This window comes from Haliotis rufescens, unplaced genomic scaffold, assembly GCF_023055435.1.
Source record: "Haliotis rufescens isolate VD_foot unplaced genomic scaffold, xgHalRufe1.0.p SCAF_16, whole genome shotgun sequence".
Taxonomy (NCBI): Eukaryota; Metazoa; Mollusca; class Gastropoda; order Lepetellida; family Haliotidae; genus Haliotis; species Haliotis rufescens.
Window position 1 is genome coordinate 12,857,458 of NW_025963846.1, and position 23,830 is coordinate 12,881,287.

General features: G+C 43.2%; 1 protein-coding gene across 1 annotated transcript in view; it reads left to right on the top strand.

Annotated features, from left to right (window-relative positions):
• The window catches only part of LOC124135715 (leucine-rich repeat serine/threonine-protein kinase 2-like), a 148,171-nt gene extending 127,373 nt beyond the window's left edge, over positions 1 to 20,798 (top strand). Inside the window, exons 49-66 of the mRNA XM_048396884.1 lie at positions 1,030 to 1,157; positions 1,650 to 1,756; positions 2,498 to 2,571; positions 3,342 to 3,405; positions 4,838 to 4,903; positions 6,341 to 6,511; positions 7,149 to 7,247; positions 7,707 to 7,937; positions 8,711 to 8,815; positions 9,496 to 9,597; positions 10,511 to 10,645; positions 11,449 to 11,621; positions 13,511 to 13,586; positions 14,899 to 15,071; positions 16,155 to 16,295; positions 17,980 to 18,158; positions 18,752 to 18,826; positions 20,278 to 20,798. Of these exons, the coding sequence (XP_048252841.1) occupies positions 1,030 to 1,157; positions 1,650 to 1,756; positions 2,498 to 2,571; positions 3,342 to 3,405; positions 4,838 to 4,903; positions 6,341 to 6,511; positions 7,149 to 7,247; positions 7,707 to 7,937; positions 8,711 to 8,815; positions 9,496 to 9,597; positions 10,511 to 10,645; positions 11,449 to 11,621; positions 13,511 to 13,586; positions 14,899 to 15,071; positions 16,155 to 16,295; positions 17,980 to 18,158; positions 18,752 to 18,826; positions 20,278 to 20,411 (2,233 nt within the window). The 3' untranslated portion in view covers positions 20,412 to 20,798. The remainder of the gene's footprint in view (positions 1 to 1,029; positions 1,158 to 1,649; positions 1,757 to 2,497; positions 2,572 to 3,341; positions 3,406 to 4,837; positions 4,904 to 6,340; positions 6,512 to 7,148; positions 7,248 to 7,706; positions 7,938 to 8,710; positions 8,816 to 9,495; positions 9,598 to 10,510; positions 10,646 to 11,448; positions 11,622 to 13,510; positions 13,587 to 14,898; positions 15,072 to 16,154; positions 16,296 to 17,979; positions 18,159 to 18,751; positions 18,827 to 20,277) is intronic.
• The last annotated feature ends 3,032 nt before the right edge of the window (positions 20,799 to 23,830 follow it).

Consider the following 23,830-nt stretch of genomic DNA (forward strand, 5'->3'; position numbering starts at 1 on the left):
GATAAAATATCGTTACAATTTCCAGCTACATACATGTTCACAATTTCATATGCATAAAATAAACAGATGTGTAGCTGCTAAGCATCTCAAGGTAGATTAGATAGTAGAAAGATGCTGCAACCAAGTCTATGTATCAGCAAATAAAAGCATTTGCCATGCACCACTGCACTGATGGCTTAAGGGAACACCACCAGAGAGGTTTGTTATGGAAGCTGATTACAGTGTTAACAGTTTGTGTTGGGGGAAAAAAACATCAAAACTGGTCAACCCTGTGTATAAGATGACCCCCCTTGAAAGCTCACTAATTCTACAAACAAAAAACTCGCCTTATACACATCGATATACAGGACTAATTGTTAAGCAAGATTTTGAAAAAAAATTGCTTGAATTGTTCCAAACCAAAAAAGTGGAAATAAATCATATGTGAACAGTTATTTTTGTTCCTTCCAAATCAGGCAAACCATATTATATGGTCAGCTAGCATTACAAGCATTATAACGACCAGGTCTCTCGTTTGTACAGCTAAAGCGCTTTTTTGATAATGAAATATAAAACATCATGTATCTGCCTCATTTTTCTTTCATCAAGCCTACTTTGCATGTTAACATTTTGAAAATGTTTCTATAAAATATTGACATAGGAGGATTCAAGTTAATGAATAGTTTATGCACCAACAGGAATCGACTGTATTAATAATCAATAGGGATATAGGGAAAATACCTGGTTTGGGATGAGTCCAAATTTACTTTCCGGGTACCCAACCCCCAATTACCCAACCCGACCCGGGTACCCACAATTAAATTTGTTGACTACATTATTCACACTCAGATCATATAAAACAAATAATTTCCAAGAAAATACGGTTGTGTAATATGGGTCGTCGCCATTATTTTTTTTGTGTTATTGTTGCAGCCCTTATACAATATCTCATGTGACTAACCATGGGTCCGGGTAGTCCTGTGGGTACCGGGTCCAACACAGGATCCACCCACCCAGATCTAGAAAATACTCTTTCTGTTGCTGTTGCAGACTGATGGGTTTTATGGCTGACCACATCGATGCTCTCATAGATGAGTGGTACCCTGGACTAACCAGCATCGACCCCATCCTCGGCAGGGAGCTCCTGGAGAAGTTTGTACCCTGTGTCAAGTGTAAAGGTACATTTCGGCACAGTGATGTCATAGCATTACAACACTGTCGCAACATCATTTGCATATCGACCCGTGAAGATTCCGGGGTAGAATAGGTCTTCAGCAACCCATGCTTGCCGTAAAAGGCGACATTGCTTGTCGTAAAAGGCGACTAACGGGATTGGGTGGTCAGGCTCGCTGACTTGGTTGATGCATGTCATCGATCCCAATTGCGTGGATCGATGCTCATGATATTAATCACTGGTTTGTCTGGTCCTGAATCGATTATTTACAGACCGCCGTCATATAGCTGGAATATTGCTGAGTGCGGCGTTAAACAACAAACCAACCAACCAAATCATTTGCATATCACGTGACCGGATTTATCTTTTGTTTGTAAACAAACCTGCTTATTCTAAAAACACAGTAATTTGGGGTGGTGGAAGCCAATTGTTTTGTGGTTGTGCGATTGTTTTGTATAATTATTAAACATGCTGATGTATGTTGTTTTTTTTCCAGGGACTGAACCTTACAAGTTTGTGTTTGAGGACCTGCTACGACAGTCCGAGAGGAGTGACGTCATCAAATGTCCGTACCATGAAGATATTGTCCAGCTGGCTGATCTGGTGAGATATTTCTACATTTCTACATGTTTTCAGCATTGCACTTTGGTACAGCTGATGGCTATTGCTGGATAATTTTAATGTTTCCCGTTCTCATGATCACTTTATGTTGACAATTAATCGTCAACAACAACAAATATGACTTTTAATGATTCACATTTAACGTTTTAGCGTATATGTATCTATTCTTTGTCAACTAAAGTTTGTTTCAAGGCGTCAATAGCTGTAATCTGACCATGGTTGCTGTAAATAACTGTGAGTTGACGCAGTCCACCAATCACTTCATGCCCGGAAGATAATGCTTTTTAGGGAAATTCTTGATGATTTTGGGGGACCAAAAGAGCGTCACGTGCTGTATCCAGTGAATGGAGTTGTAACAGTGGTTCACTGTATTTGGTGTTTTTGTCGGCTTCATAAAATATATTATATTCAGTGCCATAGAGTATTTCAATTTATAACCTTTAAAAATTAGCCGACAAGGCACCAGGAATTTATATTAACCATTCCAGAACAATTTTAAACATGCCATTGCCACAAGGATACAGGGAATTTGAACAATGTCATTATCATCTTTATGAACAGATTTGAGATAAGATTGACTCTGACTCGATTAATATTGAATGAGTCAATATTAGCATATATGGAAGAATATTTTGTTTTCCATAATAATAAGAAATGTCTGTGTGTTTCGAAGGACCTGTAGATGATGTATAGGAAATGTACAACTCCTTGTTTCCCCCCCAGGCACCAGATGTGATGCTGAGAGATTTAGAAGATAAGTTCCACATGGATTGTGACCAGTTTGAGCTGAAGGAAAGGTTAGTGGAGGGGTTGATATGTCCACTATCTGCGGCAGTGATCAGTGGTTGTATTAGCCTCTGCATCACACTGGTGGTACATGAGCGGATACAGACTTGTATCCCCTGTCATGTGTGAGGGGTACATTGAAGTTTGGGCTCCATGCAACCGTCCATCCATGCTATTTCAATTTAAAGTTTCTTCAGAAACCGCTATAGATGACATTTGGAATACATATGTCATGGATATGTTGTCATAGTTGAAAAAACAAGAATTATTCTGAACTGATTTTCAGTGTTCCTGAATATTTTAATTTTGTTTATCGTTTCTTTTTCCAAGGCAAAACATTGGGTTTGTTTTTGGTGCCAACGAATTTCTTTCATGAAACTTTGGAAATGTATTAGACTAGTAAAGACTGGTGCATTTTGCATTTAGTATTTAGTAATCATATTTGTGTTAGAAATATGAGTTAGTCAAATTGTTGCTAGGGACTGGTAATTTATTATGGGTGGTGGTGGTGATGAGACTGTATGGTATGCCCTCGCCCCCCCCCATACATAATGTGCTAATTTATGACTTACTTATTACAAATAGTACTGTCATTTGTCCATGCTGCCTCACCCTCACCCCCCATCACACCCAACCTCCCATCACACCCCACCCCCAATCACACCCCGCCCCATATAGTTGTGATAGATTTTGACGACCCTCCCCTTTCTTAGCTGCGTCATTTTTTTATGACATCTAGATTACACATTACATGTGGCCTATGACGTATGTTTACTTGCAGTTCGGAGTACCTGCTTGGTGATGGAGGGTTCGGGGCCGTCTACAGGGCCATGTACAAGAACCAGGTAGGTCAACATGGGCAAGTGTATCATTAGGAGATGAACATGTGTGTTTTCAGATTTGTAGGTGTTAAGTTATTGAGGATTTGATGCCTGGATATTTTCTTTGGCAGCAAGGTCTTTCAAATATTAAAACCTTACCGGTATTTGAAAATGCCTGCAAATCTGAACATAATGTTTATCTAACGTTTTTTACCAATGAGATTGCAACACATACCACCATTTTATATTTTACACCTACTTGTATGGTGGTGTGTCAGGTCACAAATCAGGTGAAGTTAAGCAATGTTGGCCACAGAGAGTCCTTGCATGGGTAGTCCGCCTCCTTGGTCTAGTGGATAGGGTGTCTGCCCGGAGAGCGGAAGGTTGTGGGTTGGATCCCCGGCCACGTCATACCAAAAGATGGTACTTGTTAAAAGATGTTTCTTGTTGTTACCCTGTCTGGCGCTCGGCATTAAGGGGCTAAAACAAGGACTGGTTGGCTCGGAGTCAGTATACTGTGTCTCAGTGGGGTATTCATGTTAAACTGCAGCATGGTATCTCAGTGGGCTAGTGAAGAGTGAATATAATCCTCCCCTATTTTTTACCCTGGGGATGAAATTCTCTAGTGTCAGGATGATTCTCCCAAGTGAATTTGAACCCATGCCAGTGTGGCACTAAGGTAGGATACTATACTCTTGAGTAAAACTTCCCCCGGGATAATATTTAGGTAGGATATAATCCTTGCTTACACTAGCACTATAAAACCAGCATCAGTCCAGACAAGTACAAGCAGCCACACACACTCACACACACGTGCATGCACGTCGCTATATAAGTGCAATAATTTTGAACATAACCTTAAACCCCATTTCACCTCACCTCACCTCACCTCACCTCACCTCACCTCAGTACAGTATTACTGACAGGTAGCCATTGTATTATACAATGCCTTGTACAGTATTACTGACAGGTAGCCATTGTATTATACAATGCCTTGTACAGTATTACTGACAGGTAGCCATTGTATTATACAGTGCCTTGTACAGTATTACTGACTGGTAGCTATTGTATTATACAATGCCTCGTACAGGATTACTGACAGGTGGCCATTGTATTATACAATGCCTTGCACAGTATTACTAAATGATAAACTTTTTTATGGATAAGAAAAAGCAATATCTACGTCAGATCAGTTATATCAAGAAGATAAAAAAACAACTTCTACATATCGAACTATGTTAGCTGCAATAGATTTAAGAGGTTTCAGTAAATGGAGACATCTGATTGGCTTAGGTTTGGGGAATACTTCTTGGCTAATGAATATGGTAGGAGACTGTGTGTTATAACAGATAGTTCATTGTCACTCTGTATTGGTAATCCAATTGTTTTTTTCTGGCCAAGATATGATATAAATATAACAATGTTACTGGTACTTGAAATAATGAAAATGTTTTAGGTTGTTGCTGCCAAAGTCTTTGCTGCCATTGGTGATGTCCATCCTCACAAGATGCTGCGACAAGAGGTAGTTATCTCTTTCAATAAAGGACACAATACCGGTATGCGAAAAGACTGAAGGTCATCTGCAAGGGCAATCTCTCAACAGTTCAGACATCAGTTAGTCATTAGATCTACCTCAAAAGAGTTTTGGTCTGGATAGCCTAGTGGTTAATGAGTTTGCGTCGTCATGATGAAGGCCTGGGTTCTATTCCCCATATGGTATCAATGTGTGAAACCTATTTCTGGCATCCCCAGCTAGTATATTGTTGATTATTGCTAAAACCAGCAGATAACCATCCTCACTCACTCACTTGAAGGTGTTTTGGGTCAGTATGTGGCTGAAACAATAATGCAATGTTAACTTTTAACTCACTCACGTGAAGAGGTTTTAGGCATAAATTTATTCAGCATAAATTAACATATTGTATTTATTTTTATATTTGGAGTGTTATCTATACATATTAAAGGTAATGATACAAGTATACATTACAGAACTGAACACCATAGTTGTGCCTTCATTAATTATGTTGTCTGTCAAACTATCTTGTTTCACAAGTGGTAAATCAAGTCTTTTAAAGGCATTTAGAAGCGATATACACATAAGGAAGAGAAGTTATGGATGTCAACTTCTATATTATGAGGAAGACAACATTTCAGAGTACATACTTACTATAATAAAGAAGTTGACATCTATAAATTCTCTTCCTTAAAGTGGTAAATCTCTGGACTTGCATTACTTTGGCCTTCCTCTTTCATGACTAACATGACTGAAATGTCATAAGTTTATGTCAAGAATTTGGAAAAGCACAGCTCACTTTTAAATGGTCCACTAGGCATTGCAATGTTACCTTGGATCGTGTATCACTTCCAAGGATTGAGAGATGGCACGGGTGGCCCAGTCGCCTAAGGCGCCGCGATTCCCTGTGCAGAGTTGCGTGGGTTCAATTCGATTGTGGGTTCGAATCCCGGTTCACCCCGATTATGTTCTAGGTTTGTCAGCACCATACCCGTGCTCGTGGGTTTCATCACTTGGGGCTTTCCTCTCACATTAAGCTGACATGCTGTGAAATAACTGGAATACTGTTAAAAGCGACGTTAAACCCAACTCACTCACTCACTCAAGGGGACCCAGGGTAGCCTGATTGGTAGATTGGGTTTCTCTTAACCTTTACCACATGGATTACGCTCGCTCGCTCGCTCACTCACTCACTCACTCACTCACTCACTCACTCACTCACTCACTCACTCACTCACTCACTCAAGGGGACCCAGGGTAGCCTGATTGGTAGATTGTGTTTCTCTTAACCCTTACAACATGGATTACGCTTACGCTCATAACTACAATAACACAACTCACTCACTCACTCTTTCACTCACTCACTCACTCCAAGGATTGGGGTGAGTAACTGAGGTCATACCCATGATTATGTCATCCTATGTCATTTCTTGATCTGTTTTCCAGGCCACCATATTGAGACGGCTCAACCATCCCAGTGTGGTGTCACTCATCTCAGTTGGACTCCGCCCAAGCAGGGTGGTTGTGTTGGAGTTAGCTGCCCTTGGCTCACTGGGGTCGCTGTTGAAGAGCAACATGCCTCTTAGCAGATGTTTACAACACAGAATAGCTGTCCAGGTAGATTCTTGAACAGCTCCACAGATAAAATCCTTTTTGAAAAAATATGGTTTGAAATTTAGATCTAGTCTAAACTGGGACGATGGGGAAGCATTTATTGTCACGCTGAAGAAGCAGGCTCTATTCCCCACATGGGTACAATGTCTGAAGCCCATTTCTGGTGTCCCCTGCCCTCATATTGCTAGAATATTACTAAAAGCATCGTAAAACCACACTCACTCACTCTAGTCTAAACTGTTTTGTAGTATATATGTTGGGAATGCTGCAATCTGATTGGCTGAAAGACCTTTAATAGGATTGAATCACGATAATCATCTTTATTTGTTTCTCTTTATCTTTTGTTTTTTAATCCAAAATTAGTGTGTATATTGTAGCCCTATCAGTTTGTGGGGCGGTCAGGTAGCCTAGTGGTTAAAGCGTTCGCTCGTCACGCCGAAGACCCGGGTTCGATTCCCGACATGGGTACAATGCCCATTTCTGGTGTCCCCGCCGTGATATTGCTGGAATATTGCTAAAAGCAACGTAAAACCATACTCACTCACTCAACCCATCTGTTTGTTGTACCCAGTAGATGATATAGTCCAAAATGATTTTGAACATCTGAATATCCAGACATCATCCAATGGTTTCTCCCTAGGTGGCTGAAGGGCTGCAGTATCTCCATCTGCTGATGGTGGTGTATCGTGACCTTAAGCCGGACAACGTCCTTGTCTTCAGCAACTCACCCAGCGCCCTGGTAGGTACACATGGTTGAACACGGTCAAATGTAAATCGGTTAATTAATTCTATTAAGAATTGACTCCTGTATTTATTGTGCCCAGGTAGGTACACATGGTTGAACACGGTCACATGTAAATCGGTTAATTAATTCTATTAAGAATTAACTCCTGTATTTATTGTGCCCAGGTAGGTACACCTGGTTGAACGTGGTCACATGTAAATCGGTTAATTAATTCTATTAAGAATTGACTCCTGTATTTATTGTGCCCAGGTAGGTACACGTGGTTGAACACGTAAATCGGTGAATTCATTCATTTAAGAACTCATTTCATTTTTTTCTGTTTACGGATTATTTACAAGACAACATATAATGCTTGATATGGCTTGAATATTGCTGAATGCAGTTTATGGCAACATTCACTCACCTATTGGAACGCCTCATGTCAGCAACTCCTGTTATGCCTGCTGTGTGCAGGTGAACGCCAAGATATCAGACTACGGCATCTCCCAGTTCACGACTCTGTACGGGCTGACTGCCCAGGAGGGAACGCCAGCATACAGGGCCCCGGAGGTCGTCCGGAGGGAGACCTACTCCTTCCAGGCCGACGTCTTCTCGTTTGGCATCACCTTGTACTGCCTGTTAACTGGCCGCCATCCGTACGATGAACTGGAGTTCAAGTCAGAGATGGACAAGGCCGTCGCTGAGGTGAGTATTTGGTGCTAAATTGGTAAATATTCCACCAGCATGCTAAAATATGGGATTTAGAATATGACAATTAAATTCTAATGCCACATCATTTATTAGGCTTCATAAACATGTCTTTCAAACTAGCTGGGCTTAGGCTAAAAGTAAGAAATATTTGTGGGGATTCTGGAACAGAATATGTCTCCTGTACCCCATGCTTGATGGAGGAGCCAACTTAAGGGGATCAGGGACCCGTTCCTCAAAGCGATCTTAGCACTAAGGTGATTGTAAGTACCATACTTTAACATAGGCTTACGATCATCGTAGCGCTAAGATCGCTTTGAGGAACGGGGCCCATGTGCTGTTATTTCATGATACAGAATTTGTTACAGAAATTTACTGGATAATATATAGTAAAGCAGCCAGGACTTGTAGAGAGGTGAAAAAGACAATAATGTTCTCATAAGATGAGGTTAATGTCGCGTAAGATGATTTCACTTATATAGCAACGTGCATACACGTGTGTGGCTGCTTGGACTAGTCTAGACTTAAGCTGGTCTAATCGCGCTCGCCCACTGAGATACCATACCACAGTTTAACATGGATGTAGCAGGAAAGTTTTAAATAGTTTGTTATAACTGTTAGTATGTTATATCCGTGTTCGTAATGTCTGTGTTTGCTATAATCATGTTCTCCTGGATGCATCTTCACAAGGCAAGGGAATTAACTGACTTTAAAAGTCAAGCTTCCACGTGAAGATGACTGACTGTATGTGACATGTTTCTGTCTGTCAGAACCGACCTGTCCCAGCAATCACTCAGAGAGGTCAGTCACCGTGGCCGGACATGCAGGACGTCATCACGCAGTGCTTGCAGCAGATCCCAGACCACAGACCCTCGGTCAGTTACCATGGCAGCAAACATTACAAACATTGAATGTTTGTTTCACGAACCACTGATGCTGAGATGCAATTGAAATTTAATTTTTTCATTTTTGGAATTCGTAATTTATTATGGAATTGAAGTGGGACTTGAACCATTGAAATTTGAGTTTCTTTCAGGAAATATTTAGTACTTTTTCATTTAACATTTCAAAGAGACGGACCCTGTTCCACAAAGCGATCTTAACCCTAGAGTGATCATAGATCCACAGTTAGGCACAGGTTTACAAACATCATAGTGCTAGATCGCTTTAGGAAACAGCATCTTGGGTATAATGAATGTCTTGATAGAACTGGGGCCACATGTGGCCCAGTCATCTTTTGCAGTGCAGAGTTGCGTCCCTTGGGCAAGCAAGCAACCTATTATCTAGGGTTAGAATCCTGGTTTCTATGTTTGTCAGCACCATACCTGTGCTAGTGGGTTTCACCTAAGGGTAAAACCTTCAGACATATCACTTCATGCCTTTTAGCCACGTCAAGCTGACACGTTGTGATATCTAACTGGATTATTCCTCCAAGTGGCATTGAACCCATCTCACTCACTTAATCACTTGATGAACTTGTTTTGATTGATCGGGTGACCCAAATTGTTTGGCTATGTGAAAAATGTAAAGGCAATTTGAGTTTCCTATGTTGTAGTCCAGTGAGCTGGTGGAGAGGTTGTCATCGGCGGAACTGTTCTGTCTGAAGGATGTCATTCCAGTGTCTGTAGGCACCACAGTGGAGTGTATGGCACACCAGGTCAGTTCCAACCAACAGTCACACTGTCAGTAACACTCACAAGCAATCATAATACCGTATTCGATGTAATAAGCGCCCAGGGCGCTCTCAAAATTACAAATAGGGGGCTCTTATTAGAATATCACTTTGGTTAAAAAAACAGAGTTGAAAGATAAATTTTGTGGTTTATGCTGACAGTCTGAACTGTTTATATATGACAGATACATTTTTCCAGGATTTAATTGCCCATAATTAAGGGTGCATGTAACACACGAGTGCGTATTATACACGAATAAATAAGTCTTGTGTACATTGATAAATCGGTAGGGGGGCTAATTGGGATTGTTCACTTGCCAATATATTTGCAAATATCGCCGTGGGCGCTTATTAGAGCGGGGCGCTTATTACGTCGAATACGGTACAAGTCAAATAGACATTTTGGAATTACGCTTATGCTAATAACTACAATAACACCACTTACTCACTCACTGGATTGTCTGGTCCAGACTTGATTGTATACAGACTCCCGAATATTTCTGAGAGTGGCATTAAACCACAAACAAAGCTAAGTGGTTTCAGTTAATACTTGCCCTGGCTGATAGTGTGTTTTCTTACCGTGACAACAGAAGATACATGTAGTAGGTCAAACAGAAATATGAACATTTAGACATATAGCAATTAGCATTTTAATTAATAACATAAGAAATTAGGGTGAGGTTTCTAAATCTTGAATTAAAATTGAAACAAAACTGGAAACAAATATGAATTTAAAATAAGCATGTTTTCAAGCTAGCCAAGCATATTGTTTTCTTTTTTTTTTAGCTAAGGCAAAATTTGGGGGTTACCTTGGAAATACATTAATATATGTGAGGGTGAAGTCAGATGTTCTGAAATATTCTATATCTATCATTGGATTATGTAAACACTTCCTCAGGTACTGGGGGAGGACAATGTCCGCCTGTGGGTTGCCAGCGGTGACAGTGACTACATGCAACTCAGCTGGCTCAACCTCGTCAACTATCAAGATGACAGCCGGGGCAAGCTCAACCGCAAGTCTTTAGACTACAGTGTAAGTTATGTAACTTGATAAACCATTTTTTTTATGTACCAGCCTCACTTCAAAACACCCCCTTGGAAATTTCGGGCAGAAACATTTGCTGTGCAGAGTTGCGTCCCTTGGGCAATCCAGAAATTGATAATCATGGGTGCGAATCCGGTTCCCCCCGATTATGTTTCTAGGTTTGTCAGCACCATAGCCGCGCTTGTGTGTTACCCCATAGTGGTTCGTTATGCCGGTCAGTTCGTTATAAGGGCGTTCTTTATAAACATAGTTTTAGGCAACTGGAATACTGTTCAAGCGGCTTTAGACCCAACTCATTCACATACCACTTTGCATAGCGCTCAAAAATTCTGTACTGAGGTATAATGGCTCCTCAGCAATTGAAATATATTTGTTTTTAAGTGTGCTCCAGGGCACTCAACACAATATCTAGCTGTGCCCTTTGGAATTTAAGTGTGCCAACAAGAAGATTACTATTGATCCAGGGGCGGTTGGGTAGCCTAGTGGTTAAAGCTTTCGCTCGTCATGCTGAAGACCTGGGTTCGATTCCCGACATGGGTACATTGTGTGAAGCCCATTTCTGGTGCCCCCCGCCGTGATATTGCTGGAAAATTGCTAAAAGCGGCGTAAAACCATACTCACTCACTCACTATTCATCCATCTTCGAATTCAGTGAATGATATCTCAGCATGAGCTAGATAACATGCAGGTCTAATTTACAATCTTGCCACTACGACTTTAACACCCTTGGCATGTTAACAAGGAGTTGTGTGACTGCTGTTATATATGTGATGACTGGTTCCGCTCTCCAGGGCAGGGTCATGCGAGAGGGGAGAATCCTCTGCATCCTTCCCATAGATGAGGATCATGTACTGCTAGGCACACAAACAGGCAAGATCTGGGTGTTCAATGCAAGGGATTGTGATCTTAAACATTCCACAAGGAGGCTGCCAGACTCGGTCCTCTCTCTACACCTCATACACAGGTGGGTACTGTCATAGACGGAGTGGGGGTTGATGGTGGGGTGAGTTGATGGTTGATTGAATGGATGGAGGGGTGAATTGATGGTTGTTTGAATGGATGGAGGGGTGAATTGATGGTTGATTGAATGGATGGAGGGGTGAATTGATGGTTGATTGAATTGATGGAGGGGTGGGTTGATGGTTGATTGAATTGATGGAGGGGTGGGTTGATGGTTGATTGAATTGATGGAGGGGTGGGTTGATGGTTGAATGGAGGGATGGGTTGATGTTTGTTTGAATGGATGGAGGGGCGAGTTGATGGTTGGTTGAATGGATGGAGGGGTGATTGGATGGTTAATTGAATGGATGGAGGGTAGGGTTGATGGTGGGGTGGAATGATGGTTGATGTAGTGGATGGTAGGATGAGTTGATGGAGGGGTGGATTGATGGCGGGGTGAATGGATGGTATTGTCAGATGATGGTTGATTGAGTTGATGGAAGGGTGGATTGATGGTTGATTGAGGGGATGGAAGGATGAGTTGATGGAGGGGTGGATTGATGGTGGGGTGAATGGATGGTATGGTCAGTTGATGGTTGACTGAGTTGATGGAAGGGTGAGTTGATGGAGGGGTGGATTGATGGTGGGGTGAATTGATGGTATTGTCAGTTGATGGTTGATTGAGTTGATGGAAGGGTGAGTTGATGGAGGGGTGGATTGATGGTGGGGTGAATGGATGGTATTGTCAGTTGATGGTTGATTGAGTTGATGGAGGGGTGGATTGATGGTGGGGTGAATGGATGGTATTGTCAGTTGATGGTTGATTGAGTTGATGGAAGGGTGAGTTGATGGAGGGGTGGAATGATGGTGGGGTGAATGGATGGTATTGTCAGTTGATGGTTGATTGAGTTGATGGAAGGGTGAGTTGATGGAGGGGCGAGTTGATGGTTGGTTGAATGGATGGAGGGGTGATTGGATGGTTAATTGAATGGATGGAGGGTAGGGTTGATGGTGGGGTGGAATGATGGTTGATGTAGTGGATGGTAGGATGAGTTGATGGAGGGGTGGATTGATGGTGGGGTGAATGGATGGTATTGTCAGTTGATGGTTGACTGAGTTGATGGAAGGGTGAGTTGATGGAAGGGTGAGTTGATGGAGGGGTGGATTGATGGTGGGGTGAATTGATGGTATTGTCAGTTGATGGTTGATTGAGTTGATGGAAGGGTGAGTTGATGGTGGGGTGAATGGATGGTATTGTCAGTTGATGGTTGACTGAGTTGATGGAAGGGTGAGTTGATGGAGGGGCGGATTGATGGTGGGGTGAATTGATGGTATTGTCAGTTGATGGTTGACTGAGTTGATGGAAGGGTGAGTTGATGGAGGGGTGAATTGATGGTGGGGTGAATGGATGGTATTGTCAGTTGATGGTTGACTGAGTTGATGGAAGGGTGAGTGGATGGAAGGGTGAGTTGATGGTGGGGTGAATGGATGGTATTGTCAGTTGATGGTTGACTGAGTTGATGGAAGGGTGAGTTGATGGAGGGGTGGATTGATGGTGGGGTGAATGGATGGTATTGTCAGTTGATGGTTGACTGAGTTGATGGAAGGGTGAGTGGATGGAAGGGTGAGTTGATGGTGGGGTGAATGGATGGTATTGTCAGTTGATGGTTGACTGAGTTGATGGAAGGGTGAGTGGAAGGAAGGGTGAGTTGATGGTGGGGTGAATGGATGGTACGGTCAGTTGATGGTTGACTGAGTTGATGGAAGGGTGAGTGGATGCCGAGGTGGGGGATGGTAGGGATTACCTATATGATACCATGTATGTTCATATTCTTATGTGAAGATAGTGTTTTTGTAGATGATTATAGGGATAATGTTGATTACAGTAATGACATTTGTTGACGTGTGTTTCAGGGCCGAGGACAATCTGGTGCTGGCAGGTTTAGCCAATGGTGGGATCAAATTCTGTCCTGTCTCAGAGATTATAGAGGTGAAAACATTATTGTTATGCAGCCCTTTGTGAATGGCCATGATGCAAGGTTTTGTCAGAATTTGACTGCTTCTTTGTTTTTGAAACCATGTGGTGCTTGGACATATCACACATATCGCATGAAGGATATCTCCTTTAAAACCCAGGGATTATTTCTGCGATATTCATGTCAGGTCATCCTCAAGGTCATAGCGTGAAAAAAATTACATGTACCACCTAACTCAAATTATTCGCTGTAGGTCAATGAAACTTGGGACAGGTCTTCCTAAGAGAGGGACCTACATGTGAGGTCAAGGTCACAATGAAGGTCATTCACCTTGTGCATGTAATTGTCATACAAGTATTCAAAATTATGTGGTAACAATCTTCCGAGATTGAGGAGCATGTTCGGTAGTTTTTTTATTCACCGAAACCCGTCGATCATCGGTTTATATCACATATATTCATCATGTACCAGTATAGTGTATAGCCATTGGGAGTGGTCATGAAATACTTATGACTGATACTAGGGTTTAATTTATTCTCAAGATGATGTTGACAAAAACGTAAAAGAATTACTTAGTAGATATTTTAGCGTTTGCTCATCGGATGACATACCAAAGTTTGATTGGCAACATGGGTTTAATGGTTAAAGTGAAGGACATGATATTACTGGAATGTTGTTCCTTCCCTCTGTTCCCTCTGCCGTGATGGGGAACGGGTGACCAAGTTGTCTTAGGCGCCGCAATTCACGTTGCAGAGTTGCATCCCTTGGGTACGCCAGAAACCTATGATCGTTAGTTTGAATTCTGATTCGCTCCGATTATGTTTCTAGGTGTGTCAGCACCATACCCATTGGCGTGGGTTTGACCAAAGTGGTAAACGACTGAGACTGGCTTTTCTCCCACTGTAAGCTGCTGACACGCCGAGATAGAACTGAAATACTGTTCTAAGCGGTGTTGAACACAACTCACACACTCCAAAGCTTAGCTACAGTGGCAAATAGGTCCAGGGCCAACTTGCACAAAGCGATCTTAGCGCTACAACTATTGTAAGCCTATGTTAAAGTATGGGAGTTACGATCATCTTAGCGCTAAGATCGCTTTGTGCAAATAGGTCCAGATACTTATTGCATCTCCAATAAATGGAGAAATTACCGAATGTTACCTTGTGCGACATCTTTCAGGATACTTAAAGTAACAGAATTCTGAAGGACCATTCTGAAGGTTTTCTTGTAAACAATAACCAATAAACAACCCCGAACTTACTCAGCTCTGCTTGCCTTCTTCCTTTTCTCCCTCACTCACTCTACCATCAATGGCTATACCCCCAGGAGCCGGACACAACCCTGCTGGGGATGAACCTAGGCAAGTCCCACGAGCCGGTGCGCTGTCTGGTGCAGGTCGACAAGCGGATCATAGCTTCCTGTGGCACGAAAATTGTCATTTTCATCAGCTCCAGGAACGGTCTTGGAATAGAAAAGGAATTTGATACAGTTAAAACCAGGTCTGTGTTAGCAGTTTTTACATGGAATCTCAGGATTGACTGTCCAACTCAATAACTTACAGACAGCCATCATAGAGCTGCCATTTCGCGAGTGGCACAACATACAAAACAAACTGATCTAACATCCAAGTTAATTAATGTGAGCTGCAGAGCCTAGTGGAGTAAATGCTGAATGTCTTGAGGACGGCCATCTTTCCTGGGGTTCAGGAGGGCACAATGGCTGCAGTTTGTGGACATTACATAGCTATAGATCACCTGGTACGATCAGAGCGACCAGACTGATATGGATACCATGCTGCTCACACTATCAACCACCAGTTTGTCTGCTCGATTTTGTCTGCTCATGATGTAGCAGGCTGTCTCAGATGTAAAACATTCTTTGGACAGAGATGAATCCTTTTTGCCAAGGCTACCTTCAGACATGAGGAAGGGGCAGTTGGCTGGCATAGTGATTAGTGAGTGAGTGAGTAGGGTTTTACGCCGCTTTTAGCAATATTCCGGCAATATCACGGCGGGGGACACCAGAAATGGGCTTCACACATTGTACCCATGTCGGGAATCAAATCCGGGTCTTCAGCATGACGAGCGAACGCTTTAACCACTAGGCTACCCAACCGCCCCGCATAGTGATTAAAGTGATTACCATGATCATATTGTCGACATGGCGGCCTGTGTTCCATGGTGTCCTGAGCTGTAAAAACTTCATCCATGATGTGAGTTATGGATGTATGTTCGACTTCATGTATTGTCATGACACAGGTGAAGCCCAACATGCTGCGACAAATATGGTAACATTCAGGTGTTAAGGAGTAGCCTTGTGGTTAAAGTGTTGGATTGTACCACCGAAGGCCAGGGTTCTATCATTGTTCATTGTTTCATGATAATGCTGAAATATACTACTCAAAAGAAGTTAAGGACCACTTGATTCTTTCATTTTACCATAGTAAATCTGTCATGGTGGTCCTGAACTTCTTTTGCATAGTATATTACCACAATTTGCTTAAAACCCTTCTCCCTCACACACCCACTCCGATCTACAGACACAGTTGGTATTGTTTCTGTGATGCAGCTTGTATGTTCCAGTGGCAAGGTAAGGTCCCCGATCTGCACAATGGCAGTGGGACACAACATCTACCTGTCTCGACGTCGGTCTGATGTGCTGGAGGTGTGGGACCACAAAAAGGAGAGACAGAGGGGCTCTTGCAGCATAGCAGAGACGTTCAGGTGAGGACAGCGACGTTCAGGTGAGGGCAGAGACGTTCAGGTGAGGGCAGAGACGTTCAGGTGAGGACAGAGACATTCAGGTGAGGACAGCGACGTTCAAATGGGCAGCAACGTTCAGGTGAGGGCAGAGACGTTCAGGTGAGGGCAGAGACGTTCAGGTGAGGACAGCGACGTTCAGGTGAGGACAGCGACGTTCAGGTGAGGACAGAGACATTCAGGTGTGGACAGCGACGTTCAGGTGAGGGCAGCGATGTTCAGGTGAGGGCAGAGACGTTCAGGTGAGGGCAGAGACGTTAAGGTGAGGGCAGCGACGTTCAGGTGAGGGCAGCGACGTTCAGGTGAGGGCAGAGACGTTCAGGTGAGGGCAGAGACATTCAGGTGAGGGCAGAGACGTTCAGGTGAGGGCAGCGATGTTCAGGTGAGGGCAGCGACGTTCAGGAGAGACGTTCAGGTGAGGGCAGAGACGTTCAGGTGAGGGCAGAGATGTTCAGGTGAGGGCAGAGACGTTCAGGTGAGGGCAGAGACATTCAGGTGAGGGCAGAGACGTTCAGGAGAGACGTTCAGGTGAGGGCAGAGATGTTCAGGTGAGGGCAGAGACGTTCAGGTGAGGGCAGAGACATTCAGGTGAGGGCAGAGATGTTCAGGTGAGGACAGCGACGTTTAGGTGAGGGCAGAGACGTTCAGGTGAGGGCAGCGACGTTCAGGTGAGGGCAGAGACGTTCAGGTGAGGGCAGCGACGTTCAGGTGAGGGCAGCAACGTTCAGGAGAGACGTTCAGGTGAGGGCAGAGACGTTCAGGTGAGGGCAGAGACGTTCAGGTGAGGGCAGAGACGTTCAGGAGAGACATTCAGGTGAGGGCAGAGACGTTCAGGTGAGGGCAGAGACGTTCAGGAGAGACGTTCAGGTGAGGGCAGAGACGTTCAGGTGAGGGCAGCGACGTTCAGGTGAGGGCAGAGACGTTCAGGAGAGACGTTCAGGTGAGGGCAGAGACATTCAGGTGAGGGCAGAGACGTTCAGGTGAGGGCAGAGACGTTCAGGTGAGGACAGCGACGTTCAGGAGAGACATTCAGGTGAGGGCAGAGACGTTCAGGTGAGGGCAGAGACGTTCAGGTGAGGGCAGAGACGTTCAGGAGAGACGTTCAGGTGAGGGCAGAGACGTTCAGGTGAGGGCAGAGACGTTCAGGTGAGGGCAGAGACGTTCAGGAGAGACGTTCAGGTGAGGGCAGAGACGTTCAGGTGAGGGCAGAGACGTTCAGGTGAGGTCGTCATGGAGTCATGGGAAACGATGTTTGATATTGGAGTCGGGTTGGCGGTGGTGGGGTGGTTGTGGACTGGGATTGTGCATTGAGACTAAATATTTTTGTAACTAAAGCTGCAAACCCAGATATTTCTTTAATTACATCTAGGGAGCCTAAATAAAAAAAATATGCCACAATGTTTATTTGAGGCTGACAATTTTCTTCTTTTCAACAGTCTGAAGCATGATTATTCTTTTGTCTGCATTTTCGGGGACAATATGTTATTTTGGATGAAGTCCAAAGAACCGCTGGCATGCCTAAGTGATGCAGCACACCAAGTTGCCGTGCCTTAGACAAGTAGGACAACTGGGCCCTACAGAATGAATTGATAGCTTGAGTCTATTTTACACCACCATTACTGTTAAAACCATCAGTTTTCCCAATCAGAATTCCAACGGATGAAGCAAGAGTAACGTCCATACTCTACCTACGAGACAGTCGAGCATTGTGGGTAGGGACTGGCGGCGGTCACGTGGTGGTGGTGGATGCAGTGTCCCAGGCTCCGATCATGCAGACCGCACGACACACAGCCTCAATAAGATCACTGATGGCTATCAAGTCTCCAGGTAGGAGAATATTTCCCTGTGTGGTAGGCCTTCAGGGTGGCGGGGTAGTGGTTACAGTGATTGCTCAGCACACTGAAGTATCCCTGTGTGGTAGGCCTTCAGGGTGGCGAGGTACTGGTTACAGTGATTGCTCGGCACACTGAAGTTTCCCTGTGTGGTAGGCCTTCAGGGTGGCGGGGTAGTGGTTACAGTGATTGCTCGGCACACTGAAGATTCCCTGTGTGGTAGGCCTTCAGGGTGGCGGGGTACTGGTTACAGTGATTGCTCGGCACACTGAAGTTTCCCTGTGTGGTAGGCCTTCAGGGTGGCGGGGTACTAGTTACAGTGATTGCTCAGCACACTGAAGACCTGGGTTTGATTCCACACATTAGTGTAATGTGATGGAGGTGCCTCCATCCTCCATTATCCAGTGAAGCATTACTGCATTAAACCCAACTCACTCATACACTTTCAATCATGGGTGTTTGCCCAGTTAAAACATGTCCTGTGTTGTTTTTGTACAGACCACCATCATTTAGCTGGAATATTACTGAGCGTGGTGTTAAACAACAAGCAAACAAACAAAACTAACAACTGCTTCATTCTTGTTTCAGCCTTCCTGCCATTCTGTGTAGTCCTGAGTGGAGGACTTGGATTCCGACACAGACCTGAGGCAGAAGTAAAGAAAGGTGGGAGTAGTATTCCAGTAACAGTCTGAATATGCATTTGGGATGTTGGGGGATGCAGACTGCAGATTAATTCAAACTTATCATACATTTTGTTTCCAAAGCATAACTCGTAAACTCTTGAATCACAGGCATGTGCTGAAACGGTGCATTTTGTTATTGAGGATTTCTTCACACATCTGTTCCCCTAGCATGTTACAGAAGGTGACATTAGCTGTCAGTTTGTCGGCCGTCTGCACACCCACTTCTTGTCCAGAGTAGAAGGGCGGTGGGGTAGCCTTGTGGTTTAAGCGTTCACTTGTCATGCCAAAGACCCGGGTTCGATTCCCCCCATGCTATTGAGGATATCTTCACACATCTGTACCCCCAGCATGTTACAGAAGGTGACATTAGCTTCAGTTTGTCGGCCGTCTGCACACTCACTTCTTGTCCAGAGTAGATGGTGAGATGAAATTGGGTTTAACGTCGCATCCAAGATTATTGCGCTTATATAGCGACGTGCATGCATGTGTGTGTGTGTGTGTGTCTGCTTGTACTAGTCCGGACTGATACCAATATAAAGTGCTAGCACACTGAGATATCATGCCGCAGTTTAACATGGATACCCCACTCAGACACAATATACAGACTCCGAGCCGACCAGTCCTTGTTTTAGCCCTTTAATGCCGAGCGCCAGACAGGGTAACAAAAAGTACCATCTTTTAACATCTTTTGGTATGATGCGGTCGGGGATCGAACCCCGGACATTCCGCTCTACTACTAGACCACGGATGCGGTCCTTTCCAGAGGAGACGGGCGGTGGGGTAGCCTAGTGGTTAAAGCGTTCGCTCGTCACGCTGAAGACCCAGGTTCGATTCCCCACATGGGCACAATGTGTGAAGCCCATTTCTGGTGTCCCCCACCGTGATATTGCTTGAATGTTGCTAAAAACGGCGTAAAACCATACTCATTCAGTCAATCGGTCACTCACTCACTCACTCAAGAGCAGAACTAAAAAACTGTTCACTATTTCTTCATGATTAAACATTTCACATATGTCATCAGGTGGTGGACTGGTGCCTTTTGCAATTTAGGGATAATCTTTTAGGTTTGCCTTTGATGGAAACAAGTTGGATTAAGTTTTAGTTGGGACTGTGGTTTGCTTCTGGAGCATGTCACTCCCTATTTCTGCATGAAACTTGCATTAGTATCAACCAGATGGTTAACAGGTGCCATTGGCTATTGAGGGTTTTAAATGTTTATATTTTGGGGGTATTTTTCTCATGGATAAGTTGGACTGACACTCAGTTGTGTTCCTGGAACAATTCTCTCAAAATCCTCCATTTCTTCATGAAAGTGTGCACAAATGTCAACCAGATGGGAAACAGACAGTGTTTGGTTGGCATTAAAAATGTTTGAGATATGTGTCGCATGAGACTGCTGAATGTTTGCTCACCATGTGATGTTTATCCCAGATGGCCAGTATGGATGTATCGCAGTCTGGGATGCAGAGTTCCCGCAGATTGTGCGACAGTTTGAAGAAGACCGGAAGAAAAGACAGGAGCTGGAGAACAACATGAAGAAGCAAAGAAGGAAAGAATCCATGTAGACCTTCCTGCTTTGGTCTCAACTGAGATGTGGGCACGTCCAGGCAGATATTTATTTCCAGAAACTGTGATACACTGATACCGAAGACACTTGTTCATCAGGATCAGTAAACAATAGCCTTATATTTTACCAATGTGCCAATAACAATACAATATGTCCATGTGTACTGTCACAACAACTCTGTTAGTGTGAATGTCAGGTTATGTATGAAACTTTTAACAAGTGAATGTGGCACGGTGACCCAGTTGTCAAAGGTGCTTTTGATCGTTGGTTTGAATCCCTGATTTGCCCTCATTATGTTTCTAGGTTTGTCAGCACCCGTTGTGGGTTGCACTGACATAATGTTCAAAGCGTGTTATACCAACACTGTGAAAAAAATATTGAAGAAACAACCAGGATTATTTCTTAAAGGGGAAGTGTACACGCAAAAATCACTTTCTTTCTTTTTCTAAACAAAACGCAATTTTAGAATTAATTAGTATCTGTGTTTGAAAATATACACTCATTTTTTTCACAGTGAAAGTAGGAAGCTCACAATAGTGTGAAAATGATATACCGTTATGAGGCCTTCGTTTTTCGAGCTAAACATGCCTGAGTTATCCCCCTTAGATTATGACGTAATTGGTGCCAATTCAACTGGGTCCCTGTCTATTCTCAACGCAAAAGATATCAAGTACCAGTTTGCGGTAAAACAACATGGCCTACGACACACTCCGGCGCAGTGGTGACTCAGCATAACACTATGCTGGCTGGCATCTTAGACGCTAGAATCACACAACTAGACCTACACCACGTGAAGCGGCTCTAACAAAGCATGATGACGTCATAATGTTTATCAATTGGCACCAATGACGTCATATTGCAAGGGGCATAAGCCATGGTGTTTTTGTTGTGGAAATAGAACACTTGGTAAATGTGAAAAATATAAATCGTTTTAATGCGAAAAATATGTTAATTAATTGTGATATTTTTATATTTTTGTCTATGACACTTCTAGGTTAACACTTTTAATGTGGAAAAAGTACAAGAAAAAATAGGTTAATTTCCGTGTGAACTTGCCCTTTAAGTAACAAAACATCTCATTCAAATATATATGAATATTTCTATTCATGTTAAAGGAGATTTTGGATTTACTGCAAAAAACGAAATCCATCATTCTTTTAAGAAAGCAAATTTATACATACGTGTATATTAACGGGAAAAAGTAACTGTGCTTCATATAAAGTGGTGTAAATGTTGTGTGGTGTTATTGAAAATAACAACATAATATTTGGCCTTGATTCATCTGATCAATGTTGTATCATAACAAGTTAATTGACGATACCCAGACCTGGTGACAGGAGACAGTGTGACACGCCCAGGAGGAGGGGTGGTGTAACAACTCAATAAACAATGTCAGTATCGGGTGTGACCACCATTTGTGTTCCTCCAGGGGAGGCAGCAGCGTCGCATTGAAGACACCGGATGATTGAAAACAGCCTGGGGGATATTACTCCAAATGCCAACTCAAGATTGGCCCAACTGAGCTAGTACATGTATTACCGGCTGGTTCAGATCCAGTTGTAGGCATCGTTCCATCTCACCCCAGACATGTTCATTGGGGGAGAGGTCTGGACAAACAGCTGGTCATGGCAGTATTGCAGTGGTATTCTGACTCAAGAAGTCTGTTGCATTGATTTTTCAGCAAGCCGTGACATTGTGTAAGCATTATTTCAGTTAAACAAAAGTTTTTTAGTGAGCACCTGATAGCTAATCAATCATTGAGTGCTGTTCACATTCCCAGACCATGTGTGTATGATGCTCCCAACAAACACACAAACATCCAAAATGTGTGCCTAGCGTGAACATGCATGACCATATTGTGAATCACGACCTTGAAGGAAATGTCTTCATGAATATTTGTAGAAAGATATATTATTTAATTTCAAAATAAATTTTATTTTATTGAACTTTATATGAAGCACAGTTACCTTTTTCTGTTAGCAATATATATATATATATATATATAGATAGTTCATAATTTGTAACCAAAACTATTTTAACAGGCATTTCTTGCTGAGTTGTGCAATAAGTATTTTGTTCTTGCATTGCAGAAGACTCTGATCACTTTATTTTAGATATACATTTATATATTCAGGATTTTCAGCATTTATGTAACAAATGCATTCTTCATACAGTACATGGAAACATTGCATGTTTTGTTATGCGATATACATCTCAAATTGTTTAAAGAGTTGGATAGTACTATCAGAGGATAATACCTCTGATGTGACTAAGTTCCACCAGGGGTTGTATGATGATATATGGGCCTCCTTCAAGATTTTCTGTCAGTAACATGGTGATATCCCCACAGATGCAACGGTGCAATTCGTGGTGGATTACTTGCTCCACCTGAGAACAAAGAAGCACCTTAAGGGTGGCCATATGGCTACGTACCATCAGCCCTGGGGGACGTTCAAAGACAATAATAATATATAGAGGGGGGTGGGGAGGGTGTCCGCCATCAATACTGTCTGTGCTGCATTACCCAAGGGCCTTCTCATGACTGATGTCTTCCTCCCCACTGTACCATCAGCCCTGGGGGACATTCAAAGACAATAATAATATATAGAGGGGGGTGGGGAGGGTGTCCGCCATCAATACTGTCTGTGCTGCATTACCCAAGGGCCTTCTATGACTGATGTCTTCCTCCCCACTGTACCATCAGCCCTGGGGGACGTTCAAAGACAATAATAATATATAGAGGGGGGTGGGGAGGGTGTCCGCCATCAATACTGTCTGTGCTGCATTACCCAAGGGCCTTCTATGACTGATGTCGTCCTCCCCACTGTACCATCAGCCCTGGGGGACGTTCAAAGACAATAATAATATATAGAGGGGGGTGGAGGGTGTCTTCCGACACAAGATCAAGAGGGCCACGGAGGTCATGTTGGGCAAAACAGTTACTGAAGGGGCTGATAGATTGTCATTCATTTCCAGTAAGGACTTGGGGAGTAAGGAGCTATGTGCCATGTGTAATGCAGGATAAGTGAGTAACATGACCATGATACTCTGATTATGAAATTAGTCCATATTCCAATCTGGAGATTCCAATTATTGCTGCTTATTAGCTATTCTGACAAAATGGCATCCATTCTGATGCAGATGCGGGAAGTCTTCCAACCCATCTGCACACTTCTTGACTCTCGTTCTGTCTGTACCCAGCTGGTAATCAGGATGTAGAGTTATGTACTTACCAAGATGTCGCCATGTTATACTCTCAACACTGAGTCTGACAGTAGCCTTTTGTCCTGTGGCGTGTCCTTTGTCACATGATCAATGGATGGAGATGGAATTCCAGTGTGAACATGATAAATAATTGTCATTGTTATTTTTGTCACATCAGCTAGAATTTAAGTTCTATTAATAACATTGTGCAGG